This window comes from Numenius arquata, chromosome 1 (assembly GCF_964106895.1).
Source record: "Numenius arquata chromosome 1, bNumArq3.hap1.1, whole genome shotgun sequence".
Taxonomy (NCBI): domain Eukaryota; kingdom Metazoa; phylum Chordata; class Aves; order Charadriiformes; family Scolopacidae; genus Numenius; species Numenius arquata.
Window position 1 is genome coordinate 75,144,253 of NC_133576.1, and position 26,429 is coordinate 75,170,681.

Here is a 26,429-nt window from a genome sequence, read left to right on the forward strand (position 1 = left end):
CCAGTAGTTGCAAAGATGCAGCTCTGACAGAAGTCGAATACCCATCTGGTACCAACCCTACTTTTCTAGGATAGGGCTCTGCATCCTTTGGATGGGTGAACTTGCATCACTCACTCCCAGGTGAAGTACTTGGGGTGTAGTCATCTTCTTTTAACTTAAAATGCTGAAGGGCTTGTGTTGACAGAGCAGTCTCAGCCCATGCTACTTTCACCAGTTCATTTATTCATAAAAGACAACAGTGCCCATATAGCCCAGGAGCCCCCTCATGGGCGGTGGAGATCATGGATTCGCATCCCCTCAGGTGGAGGAGGCAGGTGGAGCCACATTTGCTGAAGGCATGTTTTCATGTTCTCGTACAGGGTTTCAAATGCAATTGAGCTGAAACAACAGCGTGCTGCCACCAACATGAAGAAGTCTTTTCTCTGTCCTGCCTTCCCATTCTTTTTTTCTGGATTCTCCCCATCTGAAAGCAGTCATATGTACACTAATGAGAGGTCACCAAAGCTGCATTTTTATCCGATTTAACATTTACCAAACATTTTTTTCCAGGTCTACTTAGGTATTTTTCCTATTGTGAATATATAGGATAAATGAATACTTACCTATCTTAATGGAGTTATTGTATTTTGGCTGTGTTGTAAAATATCATACTCACATATCTTCAAAAATTGTCTCCTTTGGGGGAAGAAGGTGTGTCAGATATTGGTGTGCCTAACCTACCTCTGCCCAGAAAGCTCACAGCGGCTGAAAGTACTTCATGAAAAGATCGTGTGCAATTAACAAATTAAATGAAAGCTAAGTTCTTTGTTGCATATTCCCTTTTGTAGAGTTGAAAAATAACACTTCACTGAAATCTTCTCTGGGTTTTCAATATAGCCTTGTTTCTAAAGCCAAAGATTTTATTCCTAATTTGGGCTGTGTTACAAGCAGCCAAGTGTGCGTGCAACAGGGTGAAGTCCACGGGAGGCAAAAGGGCAGTGTAACTGCCAGCCACATTCAGAAGGAAGAGATAAATGGAAAACTAAGAATAGCTTTGCCCATTTTCAGGAAGGAACCTTCCATCTGATGAGGCCCTTACTAGCTCGCTGCTGTGCCTCAGCAGGTGATTTCTCCCGTCCTCGCTTTGCGAGTTCAGCTTCTTATGTGCTTCCAAACCATAATGCTCTGAGGGAATAGAGAAGAGGTGGGTGCCGCAGGAAGGTGCATGGGCCTGTAACGGAGACATCAAGATCTGTGCTTCTGCCTGGTGTGGCTTTTGTAAACTGCCTTGGCCTTAGTTTTCCATTTTGAGTGTTCACTTTCGGACATGCAGAACCGGAGGTAACTCTGACAGTGCAGGGGTGGCTCTAAGATTACCTCTACCTTGCTTAAATACCCCGGTTGTGGGAGGTGATGCCTGTTCCCAGAGGGGACAGAGGGGCTGACACCCTCACTGCTCATGGTAAGCTGCCTCTAGACCAGGCTGGCCGTGGCCCCACTGTAGAACACTTGGCCTTGCATCACCCTCGGTCCCTATATAGTGGCCCTGCTATCCTAAGCCATAATTTCCCCTTTTTTGTGCTTTTTCAGTTCAGAGTTGTTCCTTCCTACCAATGAAGACACACTCTCAGTGTCTTCTTCTTAATACTCAGCACTTCTGTTCCCCGAATCCTAATCTTTAAAACAAGAGTATACTAATAGAGGCTACTTTCAGCACTTTGACATCTTATTTCTCACAATGTAGAATAGGGATGGCGTTGCTTATCTGTGTTCTGAAACTGCGTTAAGGTTTCTTGTGAAGTACTGGGATATTTTTACACATGTCAATAACTCAGTCCACGATTAACTGCTTATTGTTCTGAGTGGTAGGAGGATGCATCCTTTACACGGCTTTTCCATCCGAATAGCAGTCAGCATTGCTTTCTGAAAAAGATAAAAGAAGAACAAAGATCTTTCCCCAGGTATCCTTTATCAAAATTAGAGTCAAACCAATCAAAGCTTTCTGGTTAGTAGCAATTTGTGAGTCTTTAGGACAGCATGGATGGTGGCTCGGAACCATGATCTGAGTCAGTCTCAGCAGACCCCTTGAAGGAAGATGTTCAGCCTACACAGAGGTGTGTTTGTGGGCAAGTCACATTGAAAAGGCTGCCAGACTACAGAGCCCCTTCTTGCACTGCATGGCAGAAGCACAGAAAAAATCCTGCAGTAACAGAATGAAGCACGTCATTGCAAAAGTATCAAGTTTGAAAGGATGGTATTAACAAAGCTTGGTTCTTACCAAGTGAGATTTCTTCATCCATGAACTTTCTTAGACTCACAGGATGCCATTTAAATACATCTTTCAAAATAGTTTCCTTCCAGAGTCCAAATATGGGCTGCACCTGAGCTCGGCCTTAGGAAAAAGTCACTCTTTGCCAGGGAATAAGAGGCATGGGATTAAAGCCGGTGTTTTGCTCAGTGTTTATCCAGGGGTGCAGTGAATTAGCAAAACATTCTTGTCGTAGATGGAACCGAGCAAGAAAGCTGTTGACAAAGTATCACCATCGAGCATAATTAGAAATGGGAGAAGCCGTCTGCATTGACTAGATCTCTTACTGCCTAACCCCTCATTCGAGTGTTTAGAGAGTTTGGAAACTCCCTTTATCACAGGCTTTCCTTCTGACTTGTCCCTGAAGGGGAGGCTGGCTCCAGCGTACCAGAAAAAGGGCAGGAAAATATATTAATTTGCAAGTTATTAAATAAATAAACACCCCAGGAGAGACATCTGTTTTTCTGGGTGTAGAGTTACTTACGCTGGGTAGGGCTAAGGATTTCCTGGCTTGCTTTACGCTGGGTTGCAGAAACGAGGCTTTTGCCCTTCGCTTTGCAGGTCCACTCTTGCGGTTTCATTGAACAAAGCCCCTGCAAAATCCCTGGGTTATGAAATATTTCCTCTCCGTCAGGTCCCGGACAAGAGATGGCATCTGCAGAGCCAGAAAAGGAAGTCCTTGCCTTATAGAGAGCGCTCTCGGTGTGACACAATGGCTGATATAAAGTGTCGGGGGAGCTGAGGCGAAGGCAAAGGAACAAAGGAAGATCAAGATTCAGTGGCTGCCTCGGACAAAAGGAAAGCAGAAAGTGTCTCGGGGATGGATAAATTTAAGGCTGCGCTCGTGCTGGCTGGGGTAGGGGATGCTCTCGGTTATCGCAATTTCTCCCGAGAAAACAATGCCTTAGGTGCAAAAATCCAGCAGGAGCTGAAGGAAATTGGAGGGCTGGAGAACCTGGTGCTCTCTCCCGACAAGTGGCCAGTAAGCGACAACACGCTCATGCACATGGCTACAGCAGAGGCCGTCATCACAGGTAGGTACGGCGGGACTAGCGAGCGCAGGCTGGAAAGGAACAAAACTGCCGAGCTGCTGCGCTTCTTGGAATAAGCCCGAGTGCTGGGGACGTCATGAGAAAGTGTGTCAGAAATGCCGCTTACGTGAATGATAACAACGTGCATTAGCGTGTCTCCTCCACGAGCATAATCTTGCGACCCTTGCACAAACTGGGCAGTTCTGATTTCCTGAACGCAGAGGGGCTCTCCCTATGTTTACCCTAGGTTTATACAGTTCGTTAAAGCTTAGAGACTAAAATACAGCATGTCCAGCATATCAAAAATAATTGCTAAGTAGATTATCTGCACACTGGAATACATCAGGGAATAAGACAGCCAGTAGAAATTCTTCTGTAAAAGATAAGAGCTCTTCTAAGTACATTTTTAAGATGTTTATGTTCAGAACTCCGGGCTGGAGTAGAGTCACCTTAGTGCCTCTCTCAGGCTAAAATCACGAGCACTGTCTCCTCCTTGCTGCCTCTCGGGCAAAAGGTTGCGCCTGCAAGGCCGGAAAGGGAACAATTTGCTTTCTGAGGAGAGCTCTGTGTCTTTAGTCCAAAAACTATTCTAACATACTATGTTTATAACAAAGTCTATCAGTATTAATGGAAGTGTTAATGAATGTCTTCTAAAATCACAATAGTTTGAAAGAGAACATTTGGGTTTTCTTAGGGTAGGAATAGTCTTTTGTAAGATGTGGTGATATTTATATCGACACCCTACCCATTGGACTAGAGCTTTCTGAGACTGTCAAGATCATGGTCAAAAGTACACCAGTAGACAGTGACCATTCAGCAGTATTTTGATTCTTCAGAACAAATCAGAATTTTTAATCTTTATAAAAATATTCTTGGTTTTTCTCAGCACGTGTAACACTAGATAACTAACAGTAGCAGAAGCTCACAATGGAGCTTCACGTCAATGAAATTTCCTTTGTGCTTCTGTTTCACTGTTTTATCTGCCTGCTTCCAATCTGCTCTAAATTTAGTACATAGAGATCAGTTGAAGAGTGTTGGACACTTCATGCTTGGCTATTAGCTAACCAATGGTTTAAGGGGTAGCTAATACACTAAAGATAAGGGCAAGATGTCAGCCTATCAAGAAAAAAGATGACTAACATATTTCTGAATATAGGCTATGATTAAATATGTATCTTATGTTTCTTGCTTATTGAACTCTCTAAAACCAAAGCTGCTGGGTAATCAAACCAGTTAGACTAACAGTAAAGTAATAAATCTTATTTCTTAAATATAGCAGGAGCACTGTGGCTCTAAAGAAAAAAGTCTCAGCTATAATTCCCATCATCTGTGCTTATCCTGCACTTGCATTTCTTTGGCCTGATCAGACAAGCTTTTTAAAAAGGTGCTTTTATGGGCTGGTGAGAAAGCAACAAGCTGGTGTGGGGAATTTTAGTAAGAAATCTTCATTTCGTAGTAACATGTGGGAAACTGAGTCCTTCTCTCTGCTACCCACAAGGGAAATAGAACCACTCCTGCCCACAGCGGTGTCTCCTCCTGGCAAGGGGAACACCAAAAAGCTACTGGGCTTGGTCATGGCCCTGCCTGAGTACAAAATCACCCAAGTCAACAGGGTGAAGCTAAAGGTGAACATGGGCCTGTGAGGCTGAAAGCAGCTGCCACCAGCCCCAGGGACCTGCCATCCTCGTGTGGCAGGGAACTCTCACTGCTGGTGTCTGACACTTTAAAGAATATATAAAGACTCTTTCAGTGGAGCCCAGAGACAGGGCAAGGGGCAATAGGCACAAGCTGGAACACAGGAAATTCCATCTCAACATGAAGAAAAACTTCTTTACTTTGACGGTGACCAAGCACTGGAACAGGCTGCCCAGAGAGGTGGTGGAGTCTCCTTCCCTGGAGATATTCAAAACCTGCCTGGATGCCTTCCTGTCCAGCCTGCTCTAGGTGGACCTGCTTTGGCAGGGGGGTTAGACTAGATGATCTCCGAAGGTCCCTTCCAACCCCTACCATTCTGTGATTCTGTGATATTGGGTGCCTGGAACATTACCAGCCAAAAAAAAAAAAAAAAAAAGAAAGGTGGGAATAAGCAATAAAAACATTCTTGTCTGTCGCTGCCCTGCTCCCTGCATGTCCCATTCCCGTGGCTGGCTGCCCGCTGGCCACAGACATCATCCCCTGGGTGCATACCTCAGGTACGTGCAGGATGCTTGCAGGCTGGGATGGACATGCCCAGGTCTCGCCGTGAAGTTCCATCACTGGAGTGTTGTCCTCAGGGGGGGCTTCCAGCCTAAGGCTGCAGCAGCAGCCAAACATGGGGCAGAGGTTTGTGTTAAGGATGAAGGCAGTTCTCACCCAGGGAGGCGATTTTGGCCAGTGCTTCGCCGGCTGCACAGAGGACATCCCAGGAGGACCATGGCCAGAAGCAGCAGGTGCTGCTGGCGCTGCTGCAGATTGAGCAGGCACTCCTCAAATCCACCACATGCACAGTCTGAAAGTTTGATCCCACAATGAAGGATAAATGAGGCATCTACTTCCAGTAGGAATCTGTCCCATAAGAAAGGAACAAAAACAGCATCATCAAAAGCAGGGGAACTACCTTTGCTACAACGAAAGCCTTTTCCTCTCTGACATAAACATGGATTTAAAAAAAATAAGTGTTCATTTCTAAATAAAGAACAAGTCCTATTGACTTGATGGCTGAGACAGCAGCCTGGGTCCAGGTGCAGGAACTATGGTGGGCTCAGGCAGCCCGGAGGTGCTGGACTGCAGGGACTCTGGCTCTGGGGACAAGGCTTCTGCAGAAGCTGCTGGGCGGTAAATCCTGCTCCTGGCTCCCATCCAGATAAACTGACACCTGATTCCTAAATCTGGAAAGAGTCGGCAGCTTGAAAGTATCTTGTTCCTCTAGGATTGTATATGGAATGGCCAGCATAATGGACAGGGTATTTTTTTTTATGTGAAAGGAGGGGAATCTTGGTTTTACACTGCATCTTTTTATTCAGCTGTCTGCGTAAGAGATACTTCCAAGTGGCTCTGGTTTATGGGGCTCCAAACTTTCTCTTAAACTAAACTTCTTGTGTGGATGTCAAGATAACACCATCTTTGACAAAATAAGGATATTTTTAGAAGAACTTCCCCTCCCGTGTCATTCAATCTGCGTCAAACCAAGTATTAAATGGGGTTTCTCTAAGTACATAGAAAAGAGATAAATGGACAAAACCTGACAGCCTCCTCAGTTCCCACTGATTACACAATTCTGACAGATGCCAGTGGAAGCTTTTCCTCAGCAAGAGCTGAGGGCAGGGCTCCTCAAGACCAGCAACACACAACAGCAGCCGAGAGATGCAGCTATACTGAAGAAACAGTATATGTTTAACAGGTGGAAGCTTCCTCCTTAGGCAAGACTATAGGCCTTGGTAAAAATAATCTATACGCAGATATTGTTAGTGAACTTACTTATTCCTGAAATAAATTTATCTGCTGGAAATACTATAGACTGTAGGGATTTACTACTGTAACTCATCTTTATAATCATTTTTATAAAAGCTTACTCTTCTGGTTACTGTACTGACAGGGATGCCTGCATGAAAGATTTACAAATTTTAGACAAAATAAATATAAAATACAGAATAAAAAAAATAATGTCACTAATCTGCATTTTATGTTTAATCATACGTATCTCTAAAATAATTCAGTGGTAATTTAAAAAAAAATAAAATTGGACTCGTGTCTGCAAATTATGGCAAAGGCACAGGCTGAGCCAGGCACAGCTGGCTTCGTGCGCGCTCCCAGTCCCTACAATGGCAACACACTCACCTTACAGTTAGACACCTCCGTAAATACTTCACACCATGGAGCCTAAATAAAGCCCCTGAGCAGCTACTGTTGATGAACAGAATGCGTCACCTTTCTGATTAAAGGAATTAAGAGTGGAAAGGAAAGCAGGAAAAGATGATAACAGAGAGAGGAGGCTGTTCTCCCTCCAGCCCGCTCTCATGGTGTGTAAAAATGTGTTGACAGTGGCACCAGAAACACGAGCTGGTGTATTGGAAGTGGAAATAGGAACATTTTTTAAATGCATAGTGAGCTTACTTGTTTGTTTTCAGCGCTCTCTTTCTCTTTTGCCTTCACATGGCAACCTTCTCTTCCCTCCCCTGAGCAGATTACTGGTGTTTAGAAGACCTGTACCGGGAGCTGGTAAAACGCTACGTGGATGCTATCGACAAGCTCTCGGGGAGGCGGCCAGACCCTGCTACCATTGAAGGCTGCAGGGAATTAAAACCAGACAACTACCTTCTTGCTTGGCACACACCGTTCAATGAAAAGGGTACGGTACCACTTTCTGTTTATAGATGCTGGCTTAAATAATGCATGCTTTTGGTGTTTGTGGCTGTATGGAAATTGTTTCCTTTTTCCCCCTGACATCAAAGGCCACTACCCCTGAAACATTTCCATGTTTCCCTGAGGATGGCAAGAGATCTGCCAGGAATTCCTTCTGTAGGGCACTATGTCCTCTCGTAAATGAACCCTTCCCTCTTTAACATCTATTTAAAGAGACTTTGTTCTTGGCTTTGTGCCTCTGGGAGCAGATCTTTGTCCTTGAGTTTAATGGTTATTTTAAGAAATATTTTCTGCTGTTTTCCGTTTAAATGTTTGTAGTCTTGGATCTTTTCAGTGATGGCAGATGTGAAACAAAAAGCTGAGCCTGTGAAATGCTCTATGCACCAACGTGTGCACTGGAGGGAAAGCAGAGAGTTGCCTCCAGGTGGAAGCCCTGCTAACAACTATGACTGTTTTGCTTATAACCCCTAATATTCTTAGCCCCGTTTCCCTACCCATGACCCTCTCTTTCTTTCTCTTTATGATAGTTCCATTTTATGATGAATTGAATTTCTGCTTCAAGTTAAATAACACACATACAGCTATGTCCACACACACAATTAATCTTGAAAGATTGTAGAGACACCACACCATCAGAGGAGGAGGAGGAGGTAGACCTGAGCAGCCACAAGACGGTGGCAGCTCACACAGACGTTGTGCTGTGTCGGTGTGATGCTCTTCCACTGCAGTATGTATTGGCACTGCTCAACAGCATTGCATATTGATGCAACATCGTGGCAAAGACCTGGTGGCACAACGCCATGGCTATTTCTGGGTCTCTGCAGCCAATTTTCTCTGACACAAAAAGCATCCCTCGCTCAGCCCCCGCTTCTCTCAACAGCTGCTGGGAGGGAAAAGGATCCCCTCCCCATTTATCCAGGACTAATAGCCAGGCAGATCTGAGAGTGCCCCCTTGGCATTTGTCATATGTTTTCTGATTGACAGTGAGTAAAATTTGGTGAAAACAATTATAGGAGCTGACAGTGGCCCTGAACAGCTTTCACCACCTCCAGCAGTGGATCCCTGCTGTTCCCCAGTCTGTTGCTGTGTTGGAGCCACATTTCTTCCTTTAGCGTTCCTCCTCCCCAGCTTTCCATGACGAACTGTTTGCTCTTAGGATGCTCTGGGCTAGAATGATCTAAAATTAATTCTTGCCTTGAGACCTGGCAGCTAAAACCTTCCTTCTCCATCTCATCTGACAAATATAATCCTGAACATCTCAAGAAGCCTTTTTTTCACCATGAGAGCAAAAGAACCAGTGACCTGAGGTGGACATGTTCAGCCTACCATGGGACCTGACACTGCTATGGACATAATTAACTTTTTAATTGAATTTTCACAAATTTCTTCTCAAGGCAAAAACATTCCAAGGTCATTGAATGCCTAGCAGTCAGGTGATATCTTCAATGGGCTGGAACCAAAATGCTGGTTTCCTGTGGTCATTTTATCTTATCTCACTTCTAGCAAGAATTCATGTGCTAACCTTCACAGATCAGTGAAATCATAGCTTAGGTAATTTTGCATTGCTTATATGAAGCTCTTCGCTCAAATTCATGTGGGTATAGTCAGCACACTGAGTTCTTAAGTCAAACTGCCCTGTGTGTATCTTTGCCACCTCGTGTCATGCTCATTGCCACACTCATTGTAGAGGTACCCAAATTATGTTAAAGGCTGGTGAGATTCCTGTGACCACCAGAAGACCTGCTCAAGGCTCTCTAGCATCTTCCACTTTAAGAACTTGTTTCAAATTTATGACATTGATAAGCTCAAGGCTGAAATTTTCACTGTTGAGTGTTTGCTGCTGTTTGTCCATCGGCATTTGTTTAAAATTTTGGTACAGATGAGTCCGCTGTCTCTGGACCATAGTAAAAATGTTTTGTTCCATTGCTAAAAACTCAAACTGTTCAGAAGAGACACCTCTGACATAAGGTGGTACCCCCTGAGCTGGAGATGTACCTTTGGAGACATGGCGAAAGTTCAGTCAATTTGCAGCTTGGCTCTACCTGTATCACACACATTTCAGGCTGAGGCTGCAGCATCCAAGCTGGTCTTTATTTGCAGCTACTGGGGCAGCTGTGGGGCTTCCTAGTAGCACTTGAGAACAGTGCCTTTTTGCTGGTGGCATTGCTAGGGGAGCATGAAGACAAAGTATGAGTTAAACACAGGAATTTGGGGAGCAAAAGTGAAGGATAAGCCACAGAGTGACAAGAGATAAAAGGGTCAGGCTCTACGTTGTCATGCAGGTCTGTAAGACACATCCTTTTCAGGGCTTAGCAGCCATTAAGCTGATCTTTATTATTTATTATTATTAGAGTGAAGAAAAGGACACTGTGGTATTACATACTAAAAGAGACCATCATGCATGACTGAAAATGATATAATAAAGTGTCAACACAGCTTTTGTGAAAAGAAGTTACGCCTCAGATATCTATTAGAAAGCTCATAAAATAGCCAAGAAACAGGAGGAAAAAGGAGACGTGAAGGTGGTTTCTTAGGATTTCCAAAAGACATTCAACAAGGTCCCTCATCTAAGCGATGAGGCACTAAGTTGCTACAGGATGACAGAAAGGTTCTCCTGAGGACAGACAACTGGTTAAAAGACAGTAAATAAAGAGCAGAAGATTGCAGTCTGTCTTCTCCATAGAGAAGGAGGTACCTGTGTTGGACCTCTGTTGTTCAAGATGTCCACAAACTGTCTGGAAATGCAAATGCATAGTTGGTCAACAAAGCCAAAGGCAATATGACATGGAGTTGTGGAAGAGTTGTGGAAGAGTTGCTACTGTTGCACAGCAGCAGAACCAAATGATGCAGATAAATGAAAAGTCATATGCGGGGGAGCAGGGAGGATGGGACGGACAACAACACAGAGAACACTCATTGTCTCCTCCAGCACAGGAACTAGGGACTTCAAATGAAAGTGGCAGGTCATGTGCTCAAAGCAACCAAAAGGAAGGGCTTCTTCACACAACACCTAATTAAGCTGCACAACTATTTTCCAATGCCTATTTGCAGATGCTACAGTTCATGTGACTTCAAAAAAAAAAGGCTGGGCAAATTCACCAAAGGGAAATCCTTCAAGCGTTGGTAAGCAGAAAGGCGAATAACCAGTTGCCTCTTGGATCAGAGAGACAAATTGTCAGCAGTTTAATTAGTATGAAGGGGTAGCATCATTGTACTTTTATTTTATTGTTTCTTAAGTATCCTCTCCATTGGCCACGGTCAAACATCCTATGTTGGGTAGACCTTTGGTCTGATTGTGGAGGACAGTCCTTATGTTTTTACATCTCACCTGTTACTTGGACTATTCTTGCTGTCCCTTCATTGATTCAAATGGTAGATACTGAGACATGGGAGGTAACAGCTGCTAATCACCTGAAGCCCTGTCTAGGCTTAGTGTTACTCCATGCAATGACTTAATGCTACTCCATAGGATGGATTTTTTTTTGTTATGGAGTTTGCTTGTCTAATTCTGCAGAAGGTTTTAACTTCCTAGACTGAAGGAACACAATGAAGTTGCAAAGTCAAGCTCCTTCAGACCAGCAGTCAGATTACTGTAGTCCATCCTCCACTTTGGAGATACTAAGAGATGTTATTCTATTAGCAGCAATGTGTAGCCTTCCCTCTTGGATAACCAGCATGAATTGTGTCCTTTGGAGGAACCAGGATTACATGATGAAGAAGACTCTTATCTGCTGCTCTGTGGCAGCAGATGGTTTAATGAAGAGTTTGGTCTTGCAAGCAGAAGACGTGTTCTCCCAGTTAAGCTGGTGCTCTGGATTTCTTTTCTGACTTTTTCTTGCTGTTTCTATGTGATCTGTGGGACAGGCAGACAGTTTTATCTGCTCCTGGCTCCTACATAACTAGGCACTACAGCTGCAGTATATGTGAGGTACAGGAGAAAACGTACCATCTGCAGAACAAGTATCCAGCCTTTTCGTGAGGAGCAGTGGCCAAAGGTGTTCTGGGGAGGGCCCCTTTCACTGCTATAAGAAAGGCTAGCAAGGGATGAGGAAGCAAGGTCTGAGCTTGCGGGGAATAAAATGGTATTTTGCAAAACCTTTCATGTCACATTTAGCAAGTGTTTGGCCTTTTTTGGAAGAGTTATTGCGTGCAAAATTTACACATTGGACTCTGAGGGAGAAAGGAAGAAATGTCTTCCGCTAACCTAATTAGATCACCTAACCAGGGTGCTCACTCAGGATAGCGGCTCTCCAGGGAGAAGAGCTCTTCTCTTGAAATTCAGATCCTAGTTGGTCTGTATTGCACCTGAACATGTCAATAGATGGCTGATGTTAGTTTGGCTCAGGCTTCAGTTTGGCTTGAAGTAAATCTTCCTGCCATCTCCTCTACCAGACTTTGATCACACTCATGATCTTAGGACACCCAAACTTGAGCCCCTTGGGAACGGCAAGCAGTGCCTCAGGTGTTCTGCACCCCCACCAGGCATAGCCCAGGGGAGCAGCTGAGGGCTTTTCTCAAGACCAGTGTCTAAAAACCCTGACTCTCACTCCTTAGCATCTTCTACTTCAATGAACTCTGGCCAATGAATTGCTCCTACTATGCCATTGTACTGGCTAATGCGGATACAGCCTTTCTCCTTGCTGCCCATCTGGGAAAGTCAGGGAGAATATGCTCCTAATGCAGGTTCCACAGAGGCTAAAATTAGGTGGCATAAACATGCCTCTTATCTTCCAGAGACCAAGTAGAGAAATGCTGATTGCTCTCAGCTATACCCAAGGTCACTGGGATGTGTGACTGAGCAAAGACAGTGCTGAAAAATGCCAAGTACTTTGAAAAATCGAACCCTATCCATCTCAGGGTGGATGCCTGTAATGAGTTAATGCTTTTTTGGGCACTGGCTTACCAGCTGCAAAGAGGAGATAATCACCTCACTGGTGCCTTGTGAAGATAAGCTCATTAAAACTTCTGTGGGATCCTGATATTACTGTGATAAGTACTGCAGAGAAACTCATTAGTAAATTTAACTCTCCATTCATTGAAGTGTTTCAAAGTTGAACACCTGGGTTCATGCACTCAGTGCTGAGGATTAAAGAAATACTGAATTAGCTATTCAATAAATAAACTCCATGCTGCACGAGGCAGATATACCCAAGACCAAGCCCAGCAAGTGCAGGCTGTACCATAATGAGTGTGCACACAAGCACCGACTCCAGGTCGCACAGGAAACCTCCGTTCTGACATTGCCTAACTTTGGAGGATTTGGCTCCGTAGCCTTTAGTTTCTTTTTGGACACATTATTTTTCTATGTAGCAGAAGCTATTTTGTGAACTACCTGTGGGGTTCTCTAGGGTGAAACGTGCGTTAAAATTGTAAGATCAACTGTGATACTCACATAAAGTGTTTTAATCATGTGCTTTCAGCATGAAGACTACTAAAATAAATGCGTAGTAAAAGTGCGTCTGTTTCTCAAACTTCTGTTTCTAGTGCTGGCATCTGGAGCGAACAAAAGAGAGGTGTCAGCCAAGAATGAGTAAAGATGGCATGAGAATTTGAATCAAACAAGTGCTGTGAACAAGAGAGCATGCCGCTTTCTGAACCTGCTATGCACTTCGTAGCACTTGGGAATATTAGGATATACCTGTAAAACCAGAATGTCTAGAAGCAAAATTCCTCTCAAGAAACTTTCAAAACTTGTAACTCGCTTTGTGTGCTAATTTCCCACTCCCTGAGGAATTCTCACACATTGGTTGAATTGATAAAATGTGCTTGTTTCACAATTTATCAACATATTTTTGTATCATTAGTCTCCTTTTAAATCCTTGCGTTATCTTTTTACTTTAGGTTCTGGATTTGGAGCATCCACAAAAGCCATGTGTTTAGGTATGCGATACTGGAAGCCAGAAAGGCTGGAGTCACTTATTGAAGTGAGCATTGAGTGCGGACGAATGACTCATAACCATCCTACAGGTAATGTCCGCTGACGTATCGGTGCACTGACGTCCCTAATGATGCTTTTTGCTTCCATGGGAACTAACTCAGCTCCTGTGAATTCACCTGGTTAAATTGCTTCCGCTTTGCAGACTCCAAGGCCTTGGTTTGAATTTTACTTGGATAGTATATACATGTATACATTACTTACATAATCTTACATATTTGCTTGTATATTACACAAACAGCAGCCTCAGGAATAGGAGTTTTCCCTCCTAGAATCCCAATAACTAAACGCAACCCATCTTGTAAAAAACGTATTCACGTCACTTGTACAGACCAAATTTTAGGATTCATGTACATTGAGATGACTCGCTATTATCATGCAAGTTTATGGTTCAGGGGATAATAACATTTTTCTCTTGACAGGTTTTGTCATACCCAATCACTATAGGTAAAGGTAGAAAGCCAAAAAAATCTAACTCCGCATATTTTAGGGTACAATCTGAAACATTCTCTAAACAAAACATAAACAAATAGATTTAATGTTTTGAATATTTACATCTGTCATTCTGATTATTCTATGCTATGTAAGCGTGAATTCATTCTGCCTGCTTTCAACAGGAATAAATAAAATCATAATGAATAGTGACATTCAACATGCTCAGTGCTTTGAAGCAGCCAGAAAAGCCATCAGGATGGCATAAAATTAGATGAAAATAATTCAGAACAAAGCAGAAAGTATCATTAAACCAATATATAAAGTCCATGACGCATTAGCAGCAGCAAGACTGCTTGCAGATCTGGGTCTTCCACCTCAGAAAGGACTTACTAGAGCCAGAAAATGGCAGCAAGGAGCATCCAAGTCATCAAATGCCTTCCATATAAGGAGAAATTACACCCGGAAGGAGTTTTCAGCTGGGAAAAGAGTGACACGGTGAGGAAGCAGGGAGGAGAGGGGTGGAAGGGCCACCACGGACCTCACTACCATCCTGAAAGGTGCCAGGGAAACGTCAGTTGTGATTCTCATAACTCAAAGACAGGGGAAACCCAATTGACATGTCAGTCAGGACTGAAACAAACAGACAAAGGAAACACTTCCCCGTGTCGTGCATAGTCAAGCTGCAGACTTTGCTGCTACAGGCAGCTGCAAAGTCCACAGATACGCCTGGGTTCAAAAGGGATCAGGCAAGCGGACAAGAAGGGCTGTTGCTGTTAAAAGCAATCAAGCTGTGTAATTAAAATTGCCCTTAAGCTAGTCCAGAAGCTCTGGGGAGCAGAGCAGCTGAACCAATTAGGCTCACTCTGTACCGGCATTAATAGGCAGAGCCAGAAACCTCGGCTGGGGCTTGCCTTCTTCCCTCATGAGGGGCAGGGGCTACACGAGGCCTGCCAGGAGCAGAGCAATAGCAGCAAGGGGAGGGGGCTACCTGGGGAGTGGGCAAGAAAAGACTGCCAGCCCCCTGAAAACTTTCTGGGCATGCCCTAGCCTCTATCACCCTCTTCACCACCCATTGCCCCCTGCTAGCCCTTTGCTTCATCCTCTAAACCCTCTGCTGCCATCCTCATGCTGAATGTGACACTCAAGGATCTTTATGGCCGTTGGGTTAGATGCTGTCTATCTGAGTGAGACCCTTTGAACTGGCTCTACCTGCTTCTTTTATTCTTTCTGAAAACATCTATAACATCCTGGGTTAGACACACCTTTGGCCTGACCCAGTATTGCAGGTCTTATGGCAGAGAGAATGAGTAATCCTTTCTTCTGGACTTGTAACCTCCTAAAATAATTTGGTTTTACCTTCAGCAAAACACATGAAGTTCATGCTTACCTCTACGCATGAGTGAACCTTTTGGACCCATGCACCAAGAGAAGCACATGCATCAATACTTGGCTCACCTGGGGCTTATTTAAATGACTGAGTTGTTTTCTTAACGTTCTTTTGCATGTTGCACTGGGTTGATTTTCTTGCCCTTGACAGATTGCCAAGAGCACAAGCAAATACGAGAAATGATCTCCTCTGTTTCTGGTGTCATGGAAGTGTTGAGTGCCTGCTAACAGAAAGTTCACCTTAATTATGTTTATATCCAAAGTGGAAGACCTAGCTAGGCAGGCAGATAGCATGTCCTACTTGGACAATTGCTTCTTTCCTCTAAGGGGACATGGGCTTGTCCCCTTAGAGGAAAGAAGCAATTGTCCAAGTAAGGCATGGACTTGTCCCCTTAGAGTAAAATGAGCCAGAAATAATGTTAGATCTAACAGCCACAGCACTTGAGCTGGATGACTCTGTAAGCAAGGTGATACAGCTTGGAATCGAACCACTTTGTGGAAGTCCATTATTTCATGTGACTTCAATTAGAAGATTTTCGGTATTACATTAGTGGATGATGTTTATTTTTGACCCCTACCTCAATTTCTGTCATGTTACACCACTGAGAACAGAAGGTCCCTTCTATGTAAAATAAGTTGTAAACCAACGGGCACTGCACATCAGCCAAGAATCTCAACATGCCATGAGCCAGTCTGCAAGCAGGCAGAGTTAGGTTATGTACATTTGTTAATCTACCCAACAGCCATGAGGCATTCCACTAATGATTTTACTAAGGACACAGCAAGGATGGTAGGAGCACAGACCGTGCATTGGTAATCATTGCTGTCTATGAATTCCAGGCTTTCTAGGGTCCCTATGCACAGCTCTCTTTGTGGCGTATGCAATACAAGGGAAACCCCTTGTGCAGTGGGGAAGAGAGATGATGAAGGTTGTACCAATGGCTGAAGAGTACTGCAAGAAGACTATTCGCCACATGGCAGGTAATGTGTCTGAATCAGGAGCTGTTTTCTTAAGCATATGTTCAGTTAGAAAGACACTGAAGAAACATCACTCCCCAGTCTCTCAATTTTTGCTGCTTCCCCCCCTCTCCCAAATCCACTGGCTGTCCTGCTGCTTTCTCTGCCCAGACTGTAAGCTCTTTGCAGGTCGTGCCGCCGCCTTCTACCACCCGTTAGGTGCCTGGCACATTGGTGGCAAAAATACAAAGAGAAATAGCAGTGATAATACCCTACTGCAGTTTTATTTTTAGGAAGTCTTCAAAGATTGCTGGGCAGGGGGGAGGGAGGAAATGGTATTCAGCAGGTTATTAGGCAAAACAACTGCTGAGATATAAATTATTCAGCTCCTTTCCACCAATTAGCACAGTCAAATATTTTCCTTAAGAAAACCCACTGACATTCCTCATTTTGCCAGGAAAAGTTCACTTGCAGATACCTCCTGACCAAGGCTTAGCTTTTGACCACACATTCAGATTTGACTTGTTGCTTTTCTGAACAAATGTTTAAGATACAACCTGCTGTATCCTTGTTTTAAAACAATTGAACGTAGCACAACTACTGAACTTGATATAGCTACTTTACTAATGTATGTGATCCTCAGGGCAAAGGTATTTTAGTCCCCTCTTGCCAGGGAGCGTTGCATTTGTAAGGGAGAGACCTGCCATGGACAGACAAGTATCGTTACATTAAAATATCAAGGAAAGAGTTTTTTCTGTCGATCTCAAGCGACAGCTATTGAGAAAGACTGGATTCAGTGGAAATCTTTACTCAAGAACACTCAGGAATGAAGATTTACCCGGGAAGGGAAGCCACTGCTTTAAAATCTGAAAGGAGCCCCAGGGAGCCTCCCTGAAAGACCCTGCGTTTTCATCTGCGTCTCATTGCGCACCAGGATTTTTTTAGCCAAGACCTATGAGGAGCAGGTGCAGGATTAGTGTGAGTGAGCTCCTCTCTGAGTGGCTTTGCAGCAGGTCCCTGTCACTCCACCCCAGCAGGACCCCTCGGCGTGGAGGTATGCGCGTCGGACTCCTGAGGCACGCTCTCCGGCTAGTGCCCGTATTGTTGAGCTTCGTCCTATTTTGGTAGTGGGAAAAGTCTCCTGCGTTAAAGTTAAACTCCTTGGCTGGTGAGATGCACAGCAAAGAAATCCTGCCAAACAGAGCCCTCCAGTTTTAGAAAACTGCTTTTTAGCTGTGTTATTGCCCTGTGGATAACAAACCAGTGTTCAGTCGCAGTGGGCTTGACTCAGCAGCCCTCCCTGATATTCGGTTGCAATTACTTGCCAGGTAGTCCCATGTATGGACCTCAGGCCGGGCTCAAGGGATGGGGCAGAGCCTCGCTGGGGCCAGTGGCATGGGATTTCTGACCATGCTGCAGGTCATCCACGCAACCAAAATCTCCTGCAACTCCTTGATCCCTTTGTTTCCAAGCCTGTGCTTTGGAATAATGACACTTCCTTGCTTGCTGAGATGCTACATAGAAACATTCCGTTTTGAGGCATTCTTGAACATTCCTTTTTCAGGCATTCTTGTTTTATAGTCATGGGGGAAGTAGGAAAAAAAAAAAAAAAACAACACAAAGAAAGAAACCTGTCAGGTCACCTGCATTTTTAAAAGAAGTCTTGGCACCAGCTGGTGTCAGTAGTTTATTTCAACCAACAACATTGTGTGATTATTTTTTCTGATGTTGCTCTCCTTAGCCTGATGGCTGTGAGTGCACTTCCACTCTGTTTTTCTAAACACCCTCTCTTTTTTTAGGGTTGTAATGAATGGTTTCCTTGTAATCAGGCAAAACTGGGGCATGGACTCAGGAAAAGGGCAGCTGGGCATTCCCAGGCATATAAGGCCAAGTCGTTGAAGGTTCACCCCGTCAACCTGGGGCTGGGGAACCAGCAACCCCGTGAAAGTATCAGGTCCTACAAGGCGGCCTGGATTTTTTACCACCTTTTTAAAAATCTTAATTGCCAAAGAGGGTGATCTGTATGGCATTTTAGGCAAAGAAGCAAAACCAGATTACATCCTTCAGAGAAACAAGTTTGGCTGTGTGCATGCTCCTCAGCCACTTGCAGAACAGAGCTGAGCAACCAAGCAGAGCAGAGACAGGAAAAAAGCAGCAGTGCTTAAATATATTTTAAACTGTACACCAATAGTCCCATACTGAATTGCTCATTCGCCTTGGCATACCTAGAGGTCTTTCCCATCTCACTGATTTCTAATTCCTTACCCCACTGTCTTCCCAGGCAGGGTTTCGTTCAGGCCTCAATTTTGCAGACAGGTGTGTATGTGCGTGCTTAACAAGTGAGGGTGACTTATGCACCTTTTTAAGCCTTTAGAAAAAGGTTGAACCAGAGCATTGGCTTGAAAATAAACTGAATTTAGTAAGATTGTTCACACGTGCAAAGATAAACTTGCTCAGAGGTGCTCTTCCTAAAGTGACACTAAAAAGGAGAAAGACCTGTGGTTCTTAAAAAAGGCTTATTTGTACGGACACAGATCGCAGATGTGTGCGTTATTTATTCCTTTTACTACATTCAATATGTATTATAACTAAATGGAAATCTTGGTCTTTCCTATCTGTCTTTTCCTGCAAAACCACACAGAAATACAGTGAGAACATAACAGAAATACTGGAGAAATTATGTGAATAACAACTAGTAACTAAGGTAGAAGGCAATTTGTATTTAGGACATGCAAGCATTTTTAGATATTCTTTAATCGGAGTGAAGGGATATAAAAATTGGCACAGAATGTATTTTTTCCTTTCTTTTTGTTGACTTATATTTTCCTTGGAGTGTGTTTCAGTAAGTTCTCTAAAAATCTCATCTTGATGTATCTTAACGTAATTTTAATATACCATAAAAATAGCATAAGATTCTGAAAATATTGAATTCTTTCTTTCACATCTTCTGTTTCCAGTTGGATGTCCCACTTCATATGAAAATGCATAGTTAGTACCTATGCCTGTTTAATGTATGTTACTGTAAAATACCCAGTTTTTCAGGTCTATCAATGCTGTCATTTTCTTTAAAATTTATTTAAGTAGAAGTGAAAATGTTGCCCAGATGAAATGCTACATCATTAATTTCTTTTGCATTCAGAGTACCAGGAGCACTGGTTTTATTTCGAAGCCAAGTGGCAGTTTTATTTGGAGGAGAGAGAAATCAATGAGGAAAATCAGAATAAACCTGTCTTTCCGGACAACTATGATGCAGAGGAGAGAGAAAAGGTAACTGCAACTACAGAAAGTGCTCAGAAAGGCTCTGAACCAAGAGGCTTATTTTTAAAGAGACACACCAGTATTTTTCAACTGTTGCCATTGCCAGAACAGTCAGGAAGTCTTTAGTATTTTTCAAAAATTTTAAGAAAGAAAAAACAATTCACATCCTTGTCTCAGGTATATGTTAATGTAAAAAAGTAATCGTCACCAGTCCTGGGGTTGCTGCAATGGGAAGAAACAGTGCAGAGAGGTGGACCTAATGCTCAGATGTATTGAGGCCCAGAGCAGGTACAAAACTTAAGCCACAGCTATTTGAGGGTTGGAAAAAGCAAACATCTCACTGGGGGGTCTCATTAAAGCCTAATGGAGCTGTGGCCCGAGTCCCACAGAAATCCTCCTGGGTACTAGGAGCTGGAGTTGGTTATAGTCCTTCAAACAGAAGACAGCAGTCCTAAGCAATACTCTGCCAACGCAGGCTGTGTCCAGGCTCGTTTTAAGTGTCTCAAGAGATGGTGTTTCACCACGTCCCATGGGATACTATTTCATAGCATACATGATCTTTCCTTTGCCTCATGACTTCTGGTTATATCTTATTAACTCAAGAGAAATAATGTGTCTTCTTCCCTGGTATTTACAGCTTTCTGTTACGTGCTGGCACCTCTCAAAGCTTTCCACTTAGCAGCCAAGCAATAAGTATGTGGTTCTTGTCACCTTTTCTCATAAATCAGTCCTTTTTTCCAGACTATTCAAGCACAGTTCTATTCTGAGAAGTCACTTTGTATATTTTAGGTGCTCATCTATGCATTGAAAAGTGCCAATGGAAGATAGATTGACTGTAGATAATAAGAAATTGCTCACTCTAAACATAAAGATCTCCTTCCAGTTTTATATATAGTAACTTGTTACTAGTTCTTTGTTCCTTCCAGTTCTATGTGAGTCTTAGCATAACTTTAGGAGAGGTCAAACTCAACAGTCCTAATGCACAAATAAAAATTGACCTTCATTGCCCGAGACCAATCAGTTTGGCCTATTGAGCTATTTATTTTGATGCATAAGAAAGGAAACTGTTGCTTGACCCTCAAACTCCACCACCAGCCAGAGACCACAGCCTGACAGAAGTCGAGAGACTTAATTCTCTTATAAGCTGAGTGGGCTTATAGCTATGGAAAGAATAAATGAGGAGAAGGTAACCATCTTTCTGGCCTTTTTCCGAGGAGTGCTGTCCTTTGCACTCCCTCCAAACCGACTGGCCACTTATGTCTGGAGATATAGCCAATTCCCTTTCTACAGGCAATTAATAATGCACCAATATCTGGCCTCACTCTTGCCAACAGGTGTATGCATGTTCCTGCTCGACCAGGAACACCTTTCTGCAGGCACATACCAGCTGTGGGAGCTGTGAAAGTGAAGCCCTCATACATGGCTTGCATTGATCTGAGTACATTGCAAAGGCAATTTTCCTCTCTCAAAAAAATTATACCTTGAAATGCTAAGCAGCAAAGACCGTATTCTGTATAAGCAAGTATACAGCTGAAATTTGGGAATAACTAGAAATGTGGGGGTAAAAGACGAATTACCCCTTCTTGAATGTGTAGATACAAGACAGGCCAATGTAGGATAAATCATTTTTCAGTTTAGTTGCACAGCAAATAGGCAGAAGCTGCACTGTACTCAGTATCAGCCTTGCTTCTGCAAATAAATCACTTGCCCTACTCACTTTCTGGGGATAGACACGACATGTGACAAAATGAGTGAGGAGCCAAACCAAAGCCATCCAGGCCAATTAGTCTCTGAGGATCTTGTTGGAGTTGCTTGAACCAGCATTGAGAAAGGACACAGAAAGGGAAACAAAATGGTTGGAAAGGGAGAGCTAGCCAGCAGCGGGTCAACTCCTGCAGGGTGAAGAAGTCAGAGGCGGCTGTAATTACTGACTGCAGGGGTTTACAGCAAGGAGGGGACGTGTGAATTACCTCCAGGGCTTGGCAGCAGCTCAGTGCCTTCAGCAGGAGGGAGAGTGAGTGCGTGTTGACACCTCCATCCATGCACTCAGCGCTGCTGCTCCTTGCCTGCCCGCCCGCCCAAGGGAAGCTGGGCTGGTGGCACACCGCAGGGCTGCACGAAGGCGCAGGAGTCGAAGGGAGGTCGCACTTTCGAAATGTTTGATAAATGCTGCCTTGGTGCAGTTAAGTCCCCCTGGACTCGATCCCCAGGACAGCAATCCCTAGTGTAAAGTTGTTTCAGCAAGGCGGGATGACATCAGATGTGTGCAGAGCGTCACTGTCCTTAAGGGCTAAATGGAGCGACACTTGAGCTGCCTGCCTGCGCACCCAGAATAGCACCTCCACGTTGAGTCCTCTTGCCTTTGGTAGTATTACACGTGGATCAGTATTGCTCCACCAGCATCCAAACCACAGCAGTAAGGTGGGAAGTTTTGCATGTGTCCGTCAAGGACAGCATAAAGACATAAATACACTCCCTAGATTGAAAAAAAAAAAAAAAAAGGAAAGCAACAGAGTGAAGCTGAGTCCAGCTCTGCCTTGTTTGATGCATGTGCAGATAAACCACAACCAAGTACATAATGGCTGAGGTGAAAGCGAATAGATAGAAATGCAAACCCTTCATACGTGTTGCAGAAGCCAAGAATCAGCCAAGCAGCAACAATTCAACTTACTATCATGTAACTTAAACTTCAGGGAATAAAGCTACCCATTTCCGTTAAAGGAAGGTATTTTTTTACTATAAATCTATTAGTATTGAGTTCATTTGGGGATTTCAGGCAGGAAAAAGTGAGTTCTGGAGGTACCTCCTCTTAAAGAGAATCCAGTTTTCCTTTGCAAACCTAAATGTGGGCTTTGGGGTTTTTTTCTTCTTTCTTCTCCTGGGGAAGAAAGGTTTCTTACATTTGCAAATTATTTTCCATCTTGTTCAATAAATTCTTGTGGAAGAGGAGAGAAAGGTTTTGTCAAAAAAAAGTCATAGAAAGGGGTTTGAATTAACATACTCTGAATTTGAACCCCTAAAGAAATTACTGAATTAGAATTTTTTTACCCCCCATGTAAAACTTGTCTAATTAAAACATTTGCTAACATGTGACAAGGGGAGTTGAGAATATTTCCAAGATCCAGGAAGAGGACTGACAAAGTCAGTCCTTACCCACCCTAATTTTTTAAATAACAAGGAATTTCTGGGGTGTGAACTTGGAATCTATCTTGATCTACTTTTTGGCATTCTTGGCTTGCTTAAGTCAAGTTCTTGGCCTGCTGAAAATTTGGTGTGTTAAGCTGGGATGCAGGCTGGGATGCAGGCTGGGATGCAGGGGATACCTGCCACTCAGGCATCACCTGGGCTGTGCCAGCTCATCCCACACTCTTCCTTTCCCTGCGAGACAAGTTATTCCCACTAGCAGGGGAGAAGCTACCCCGGCGCAGCCCCACGTCCCCGTTTCCAGAGCCCAACCCTGATGCTGCCATCTCTCCCGCAGACATACCGGAGGTGGAGCTCTGAAGGCCGGGGAGGGAGACGAGGCCATGACGCCCCCATGATTGCCTATGATGCCCTGCTGGGCTGTGGCGGAGACTGGACGGAGCTCTGCAACCGCTCCATGTTCCACGGAGGTGAGGGTCCCCCACGGATCCCATCCCCAGCTCCCTCACCAGGATGGGAGAAAGCCCTCCTGGTCGTCAGCTGCCACTGTTGGCCAATCTGCCATGCTGCCTGTTATACCTGCACCCTTGGTTTTATACCCTAAACCCGCTTCTTGCGGTGGCAGCTGCCACGCAAGAGGTTCACACTGCTTTTCAGATGTTGCTTTAAGTCTTACAGTTTTGAGTTTTGCATGAAAAGTAAATCCAGTGTGACTTAGTAAAGGGCTGGCATCTTCCCCCACCAAAATCATTGAATCATAGAATAGGAAGGGATCTTTAAAGATCACCTAGTCCAACCCCCCTGCAATGAGCAGGGATAGCTTCAACTAGACCAGGTTCCTCAGAGCCAGGCCCAACCTGACCCCAAATGTTTCCAGGGATGGGGCATCTACCACCTCTCTGGGCAACCCATTCCAGTGTTTCACCACCTTCATCATAAAAAATGTCTTCCCTATACCTAGTCTAAATCTTCTATCTTTTAGTTTAAATCCATTACCCCTTGTCCTATCACAACAGGCCCTGCTAAAAAGTTTGCCCCCATCTTTCCTATAGGCCCCCTTTAAGTACTGAAAGACCACAATAAGGTCTCCCAGGGGCCTTCTCTTCTCCAGGCTGAACAACCCCAACTCAGTCCATCCTCACAGCAGAGGTGCTACAGCTTTGTGATCATTTTTGTGGCCCTCCTCTGGACCTGCTCCAACAGGTGCATGTCTTTCTTGTGCTGAGGGCCCTAGAGCTGGACATAGTACCCCTGATGGGGTCTCTAGTGCCTTTAGCAATGCAACCTTTTAACTGCATGTAGTGAAACCAAGAGAGCTCATGGCCCCTTGCTGTAGAGCCCTACAAACCCATGGGCACCACAGGGAGCAGAGGTGACACCCTTCCAACCCAAACCATTCTGTGTTTAAAAGCACATGCCGTGCCGTGCCATGCTGTGCTGCCAGGAAGGCAGGTACACTCTCCAATCCAGGACGTTTGCCGTGTGACAGGGACCCCTGCAACTACTTTTCCCTCCTTTTTTTCCTAGCAATGGCTAGCTGCTTGCAAGAGCTGTTGTATTGGAGTGGATTTTTCCCAAACCAAATACCAAACCCAAACCTCCTAGCCCAGGAGGGCATGCCACAGAGGTGTCACCACATCCTTGCATCACCATTGCTCTCTCCCTCAGGGACTCTCACTAGAGGCAGGACATGGGGTGGTAAGAACCTTCGGGACTGACCCAACATGCCCCCACCATGCTCCGGCCGGCAGCATGGTGTTTCCTCCCCTGTGCAGCACGGGTTTTGGTTGTGTGTGGAAAGGTGACTCTAAGAGACTGTTCCAATTGTGCTTGAACCTGCAGGAGAAAGCGCAGCTACCGGGTCTATCGCTGGTTGCCTGTACGGCTTGGTTTATGGCCTAAGCAAGGTCCCCAAAGGCTTGTACCAAGACCTGGAGCAACGGGAGAGGCTCGAGTACTTGGGCGAGAATCTTTACCGACTATCCATGGAGGAAAAGTAATGCGTTTTCTGCCATTTTCTCTTTCTATAAAGACTATATCAAACCTTGTAGATATAACTGACTGATGTTCATAGCGAAGGAATTAGCCAAGAGTTAGTCTGACAGGCTGTATGTAGATCGTGTGCAAGCAAAGGCAGCCGAATTATTCAAGACTGGTTAGATATTTATGGTCTTTGTGGTTTTTTTACAGATGTAAGGATTTCTGAGTATAAAGAGTGCTGCTTAAACCAGTGAGATAATCTTAAATGGAAAAAAATAAATAAAACCTCTTTTCATTGACTTCAGTCTAACTTGCTATAATACCACTTCCTTAACAGACGTGACCAGTAATTACACATATGAAATTAATTTTCAGAACTAATGCTTTCCCGCAAAACTAATGGTAGCATCCACTTATGGGGATATTCTCTGTATATTTGACAATCCTTTCACCACTGCTGTTCCTCCTTGTTCTCAAATCTAATGTGTCTGTGACACTTGTAAATCTAATGTCTCACGGATTAGCTTTTAATGAATCACTGATCCCTGCATCAGCGCTGTGGTGCAAGGTAGTGTTACATTAGAAGCTTCCAGAAAAGGAAAAGCCAACACTAAAAATACCCATAAGGAACAGCAAAGCATCAGTGTGTCGAAAATTTCTGAATTACACTTTTATTATTCTTCAGTGTTCATAACAAATGTGGTTTTTTAAATATAACTGGCTGAAATATTTGTAAATAAATTTATCTTATACTATTTTCTAAGCATCATTCTTTATTTTTAGATTGAGCAGATTATATGTTGCTGTATCAGTATCAGAATTTTTGGCTGAGGTCTTCAAGCAGTTGTAATAGGTCAGCAGTCAGGCTGTGATGCATTTCACAAGTCTGAGCACCACAAAAACCCCAGAAAGAAAAGAGTTACGATAGCTTTGCCCTTTTCCTCTTTCCTTTTTTCCCTTTTCCCCTTTTTTCCTTTTTCCTCCTGCCTTGCCTTGCTTCACCTTGCCTCTCCCAACTTCTTCAACTTTTTCTTTTTCTTTTTCTTTCCCTTTTTCTTTTTCTTTTTCTTTCCCTTTTTCTTTTTCTTTTTCTTTTTCTTTTTCTTTTTCCCTTTTTCTTTTTTCCCTTTTTCTTTTTCTTTTTCCCTTTTTCTTTTTTCCTTTTTTCTTTTTCTTTTTCTTTTTCTTTTTCTTTTTCTTTTTCTTTTTCTTTTTCTTTTTTCTTTTTCCTTTTCTTTTTTCTTTTTCCTTTTCTTTTTTCTTTTTCTTTTTCTTTCCCTTTTTCTTTTTCTTTTTCTTTTTTCCCTTTTTCTTTTTCTTTTTCCCTTTTTCTTTTTTCCTTTTTTCTTTTTCTTTTTCTTTTTCTTTTTCTTTTTCTTTTTCTTTTTCTTTTTCTTTTTCTTTTTCTTTTTTCTTTTTCCTTTTCTTTTTTCTTTTTCCTTTTCTTTTTTTCTTTTTCTTTTTCTTTCCCTTTTTCTTTTTCTTTCCCTTTTTCTTTTTCTTTTTCTTTTTCTTTTTCTTTTTCTTTTTCTTTTTCCCTTTTTCTTTTTTCCCTTTTTCTTTTTCTTTTTCCCTTTTTCTTTTTTCCCTTTTTCTTTTTCTTTTTCTTTTTCTTTTTCCTTTTCTTTTTCCTTTTCTTTTTCTTTTTCCCTTTTTCTTTTTTCCCTTTTTCTTT

General features: G+C 43.5%; 1 protein-coding gene across 3 annotated transcripts in view; it reads left to right on the plus strand.

Moving 5' to 3' along the window:
* Window positions 1-2,808: 2,808 nt before the first annotated feature.
* ADPRHL1 (ADP-ribosylhydrolase like 1) overlaps window positions 2,809-26,429 on the plus strand; it is a 34,315-nt gene continuing 10,694 nt past the window's right edge. Inside the window, exons 1-7 of one of the 3 annotated variants that reach the window (XM_074158322.1) lie at window positions 2,809-3,321; window positions 7,481-7,645; window positions 13,501-13,626; window positions 16,256-16,396; window positions 19,512-19,639; window positions 23,112-23,244; window positions 24,617-25,508. In XM_074158322.1, the coding sequence (XP_074014423.1) occupies window positions 3,108-3,321; window positions 7,481-7,645; window positions 13,501-13,626; window positions 16,256-16,396; window positions 19,512-19,639; window positions 23,112-23,244; window positions 24,617-24,774 (1,065 nt within the window). In that variant the 5' untranslated portion in view covers window positions 2,809-3,107 and the 3' untranslated portion in view covers window positions 24,775-25,508. Of the gene's footprint in view, window positions 3,322-7,480; window positions 7,646-13,500; window positions 13,627-16,255; window positions 16,397-19,511; window positions 19,640-23,111; window positions 23,245-24,616; window positions 25,509-26,429 lie in introns of those variants that run through there. The other 2 variants (XM_074158305.1, XM_074158314.1) reach the window with 2 other exon arrangements.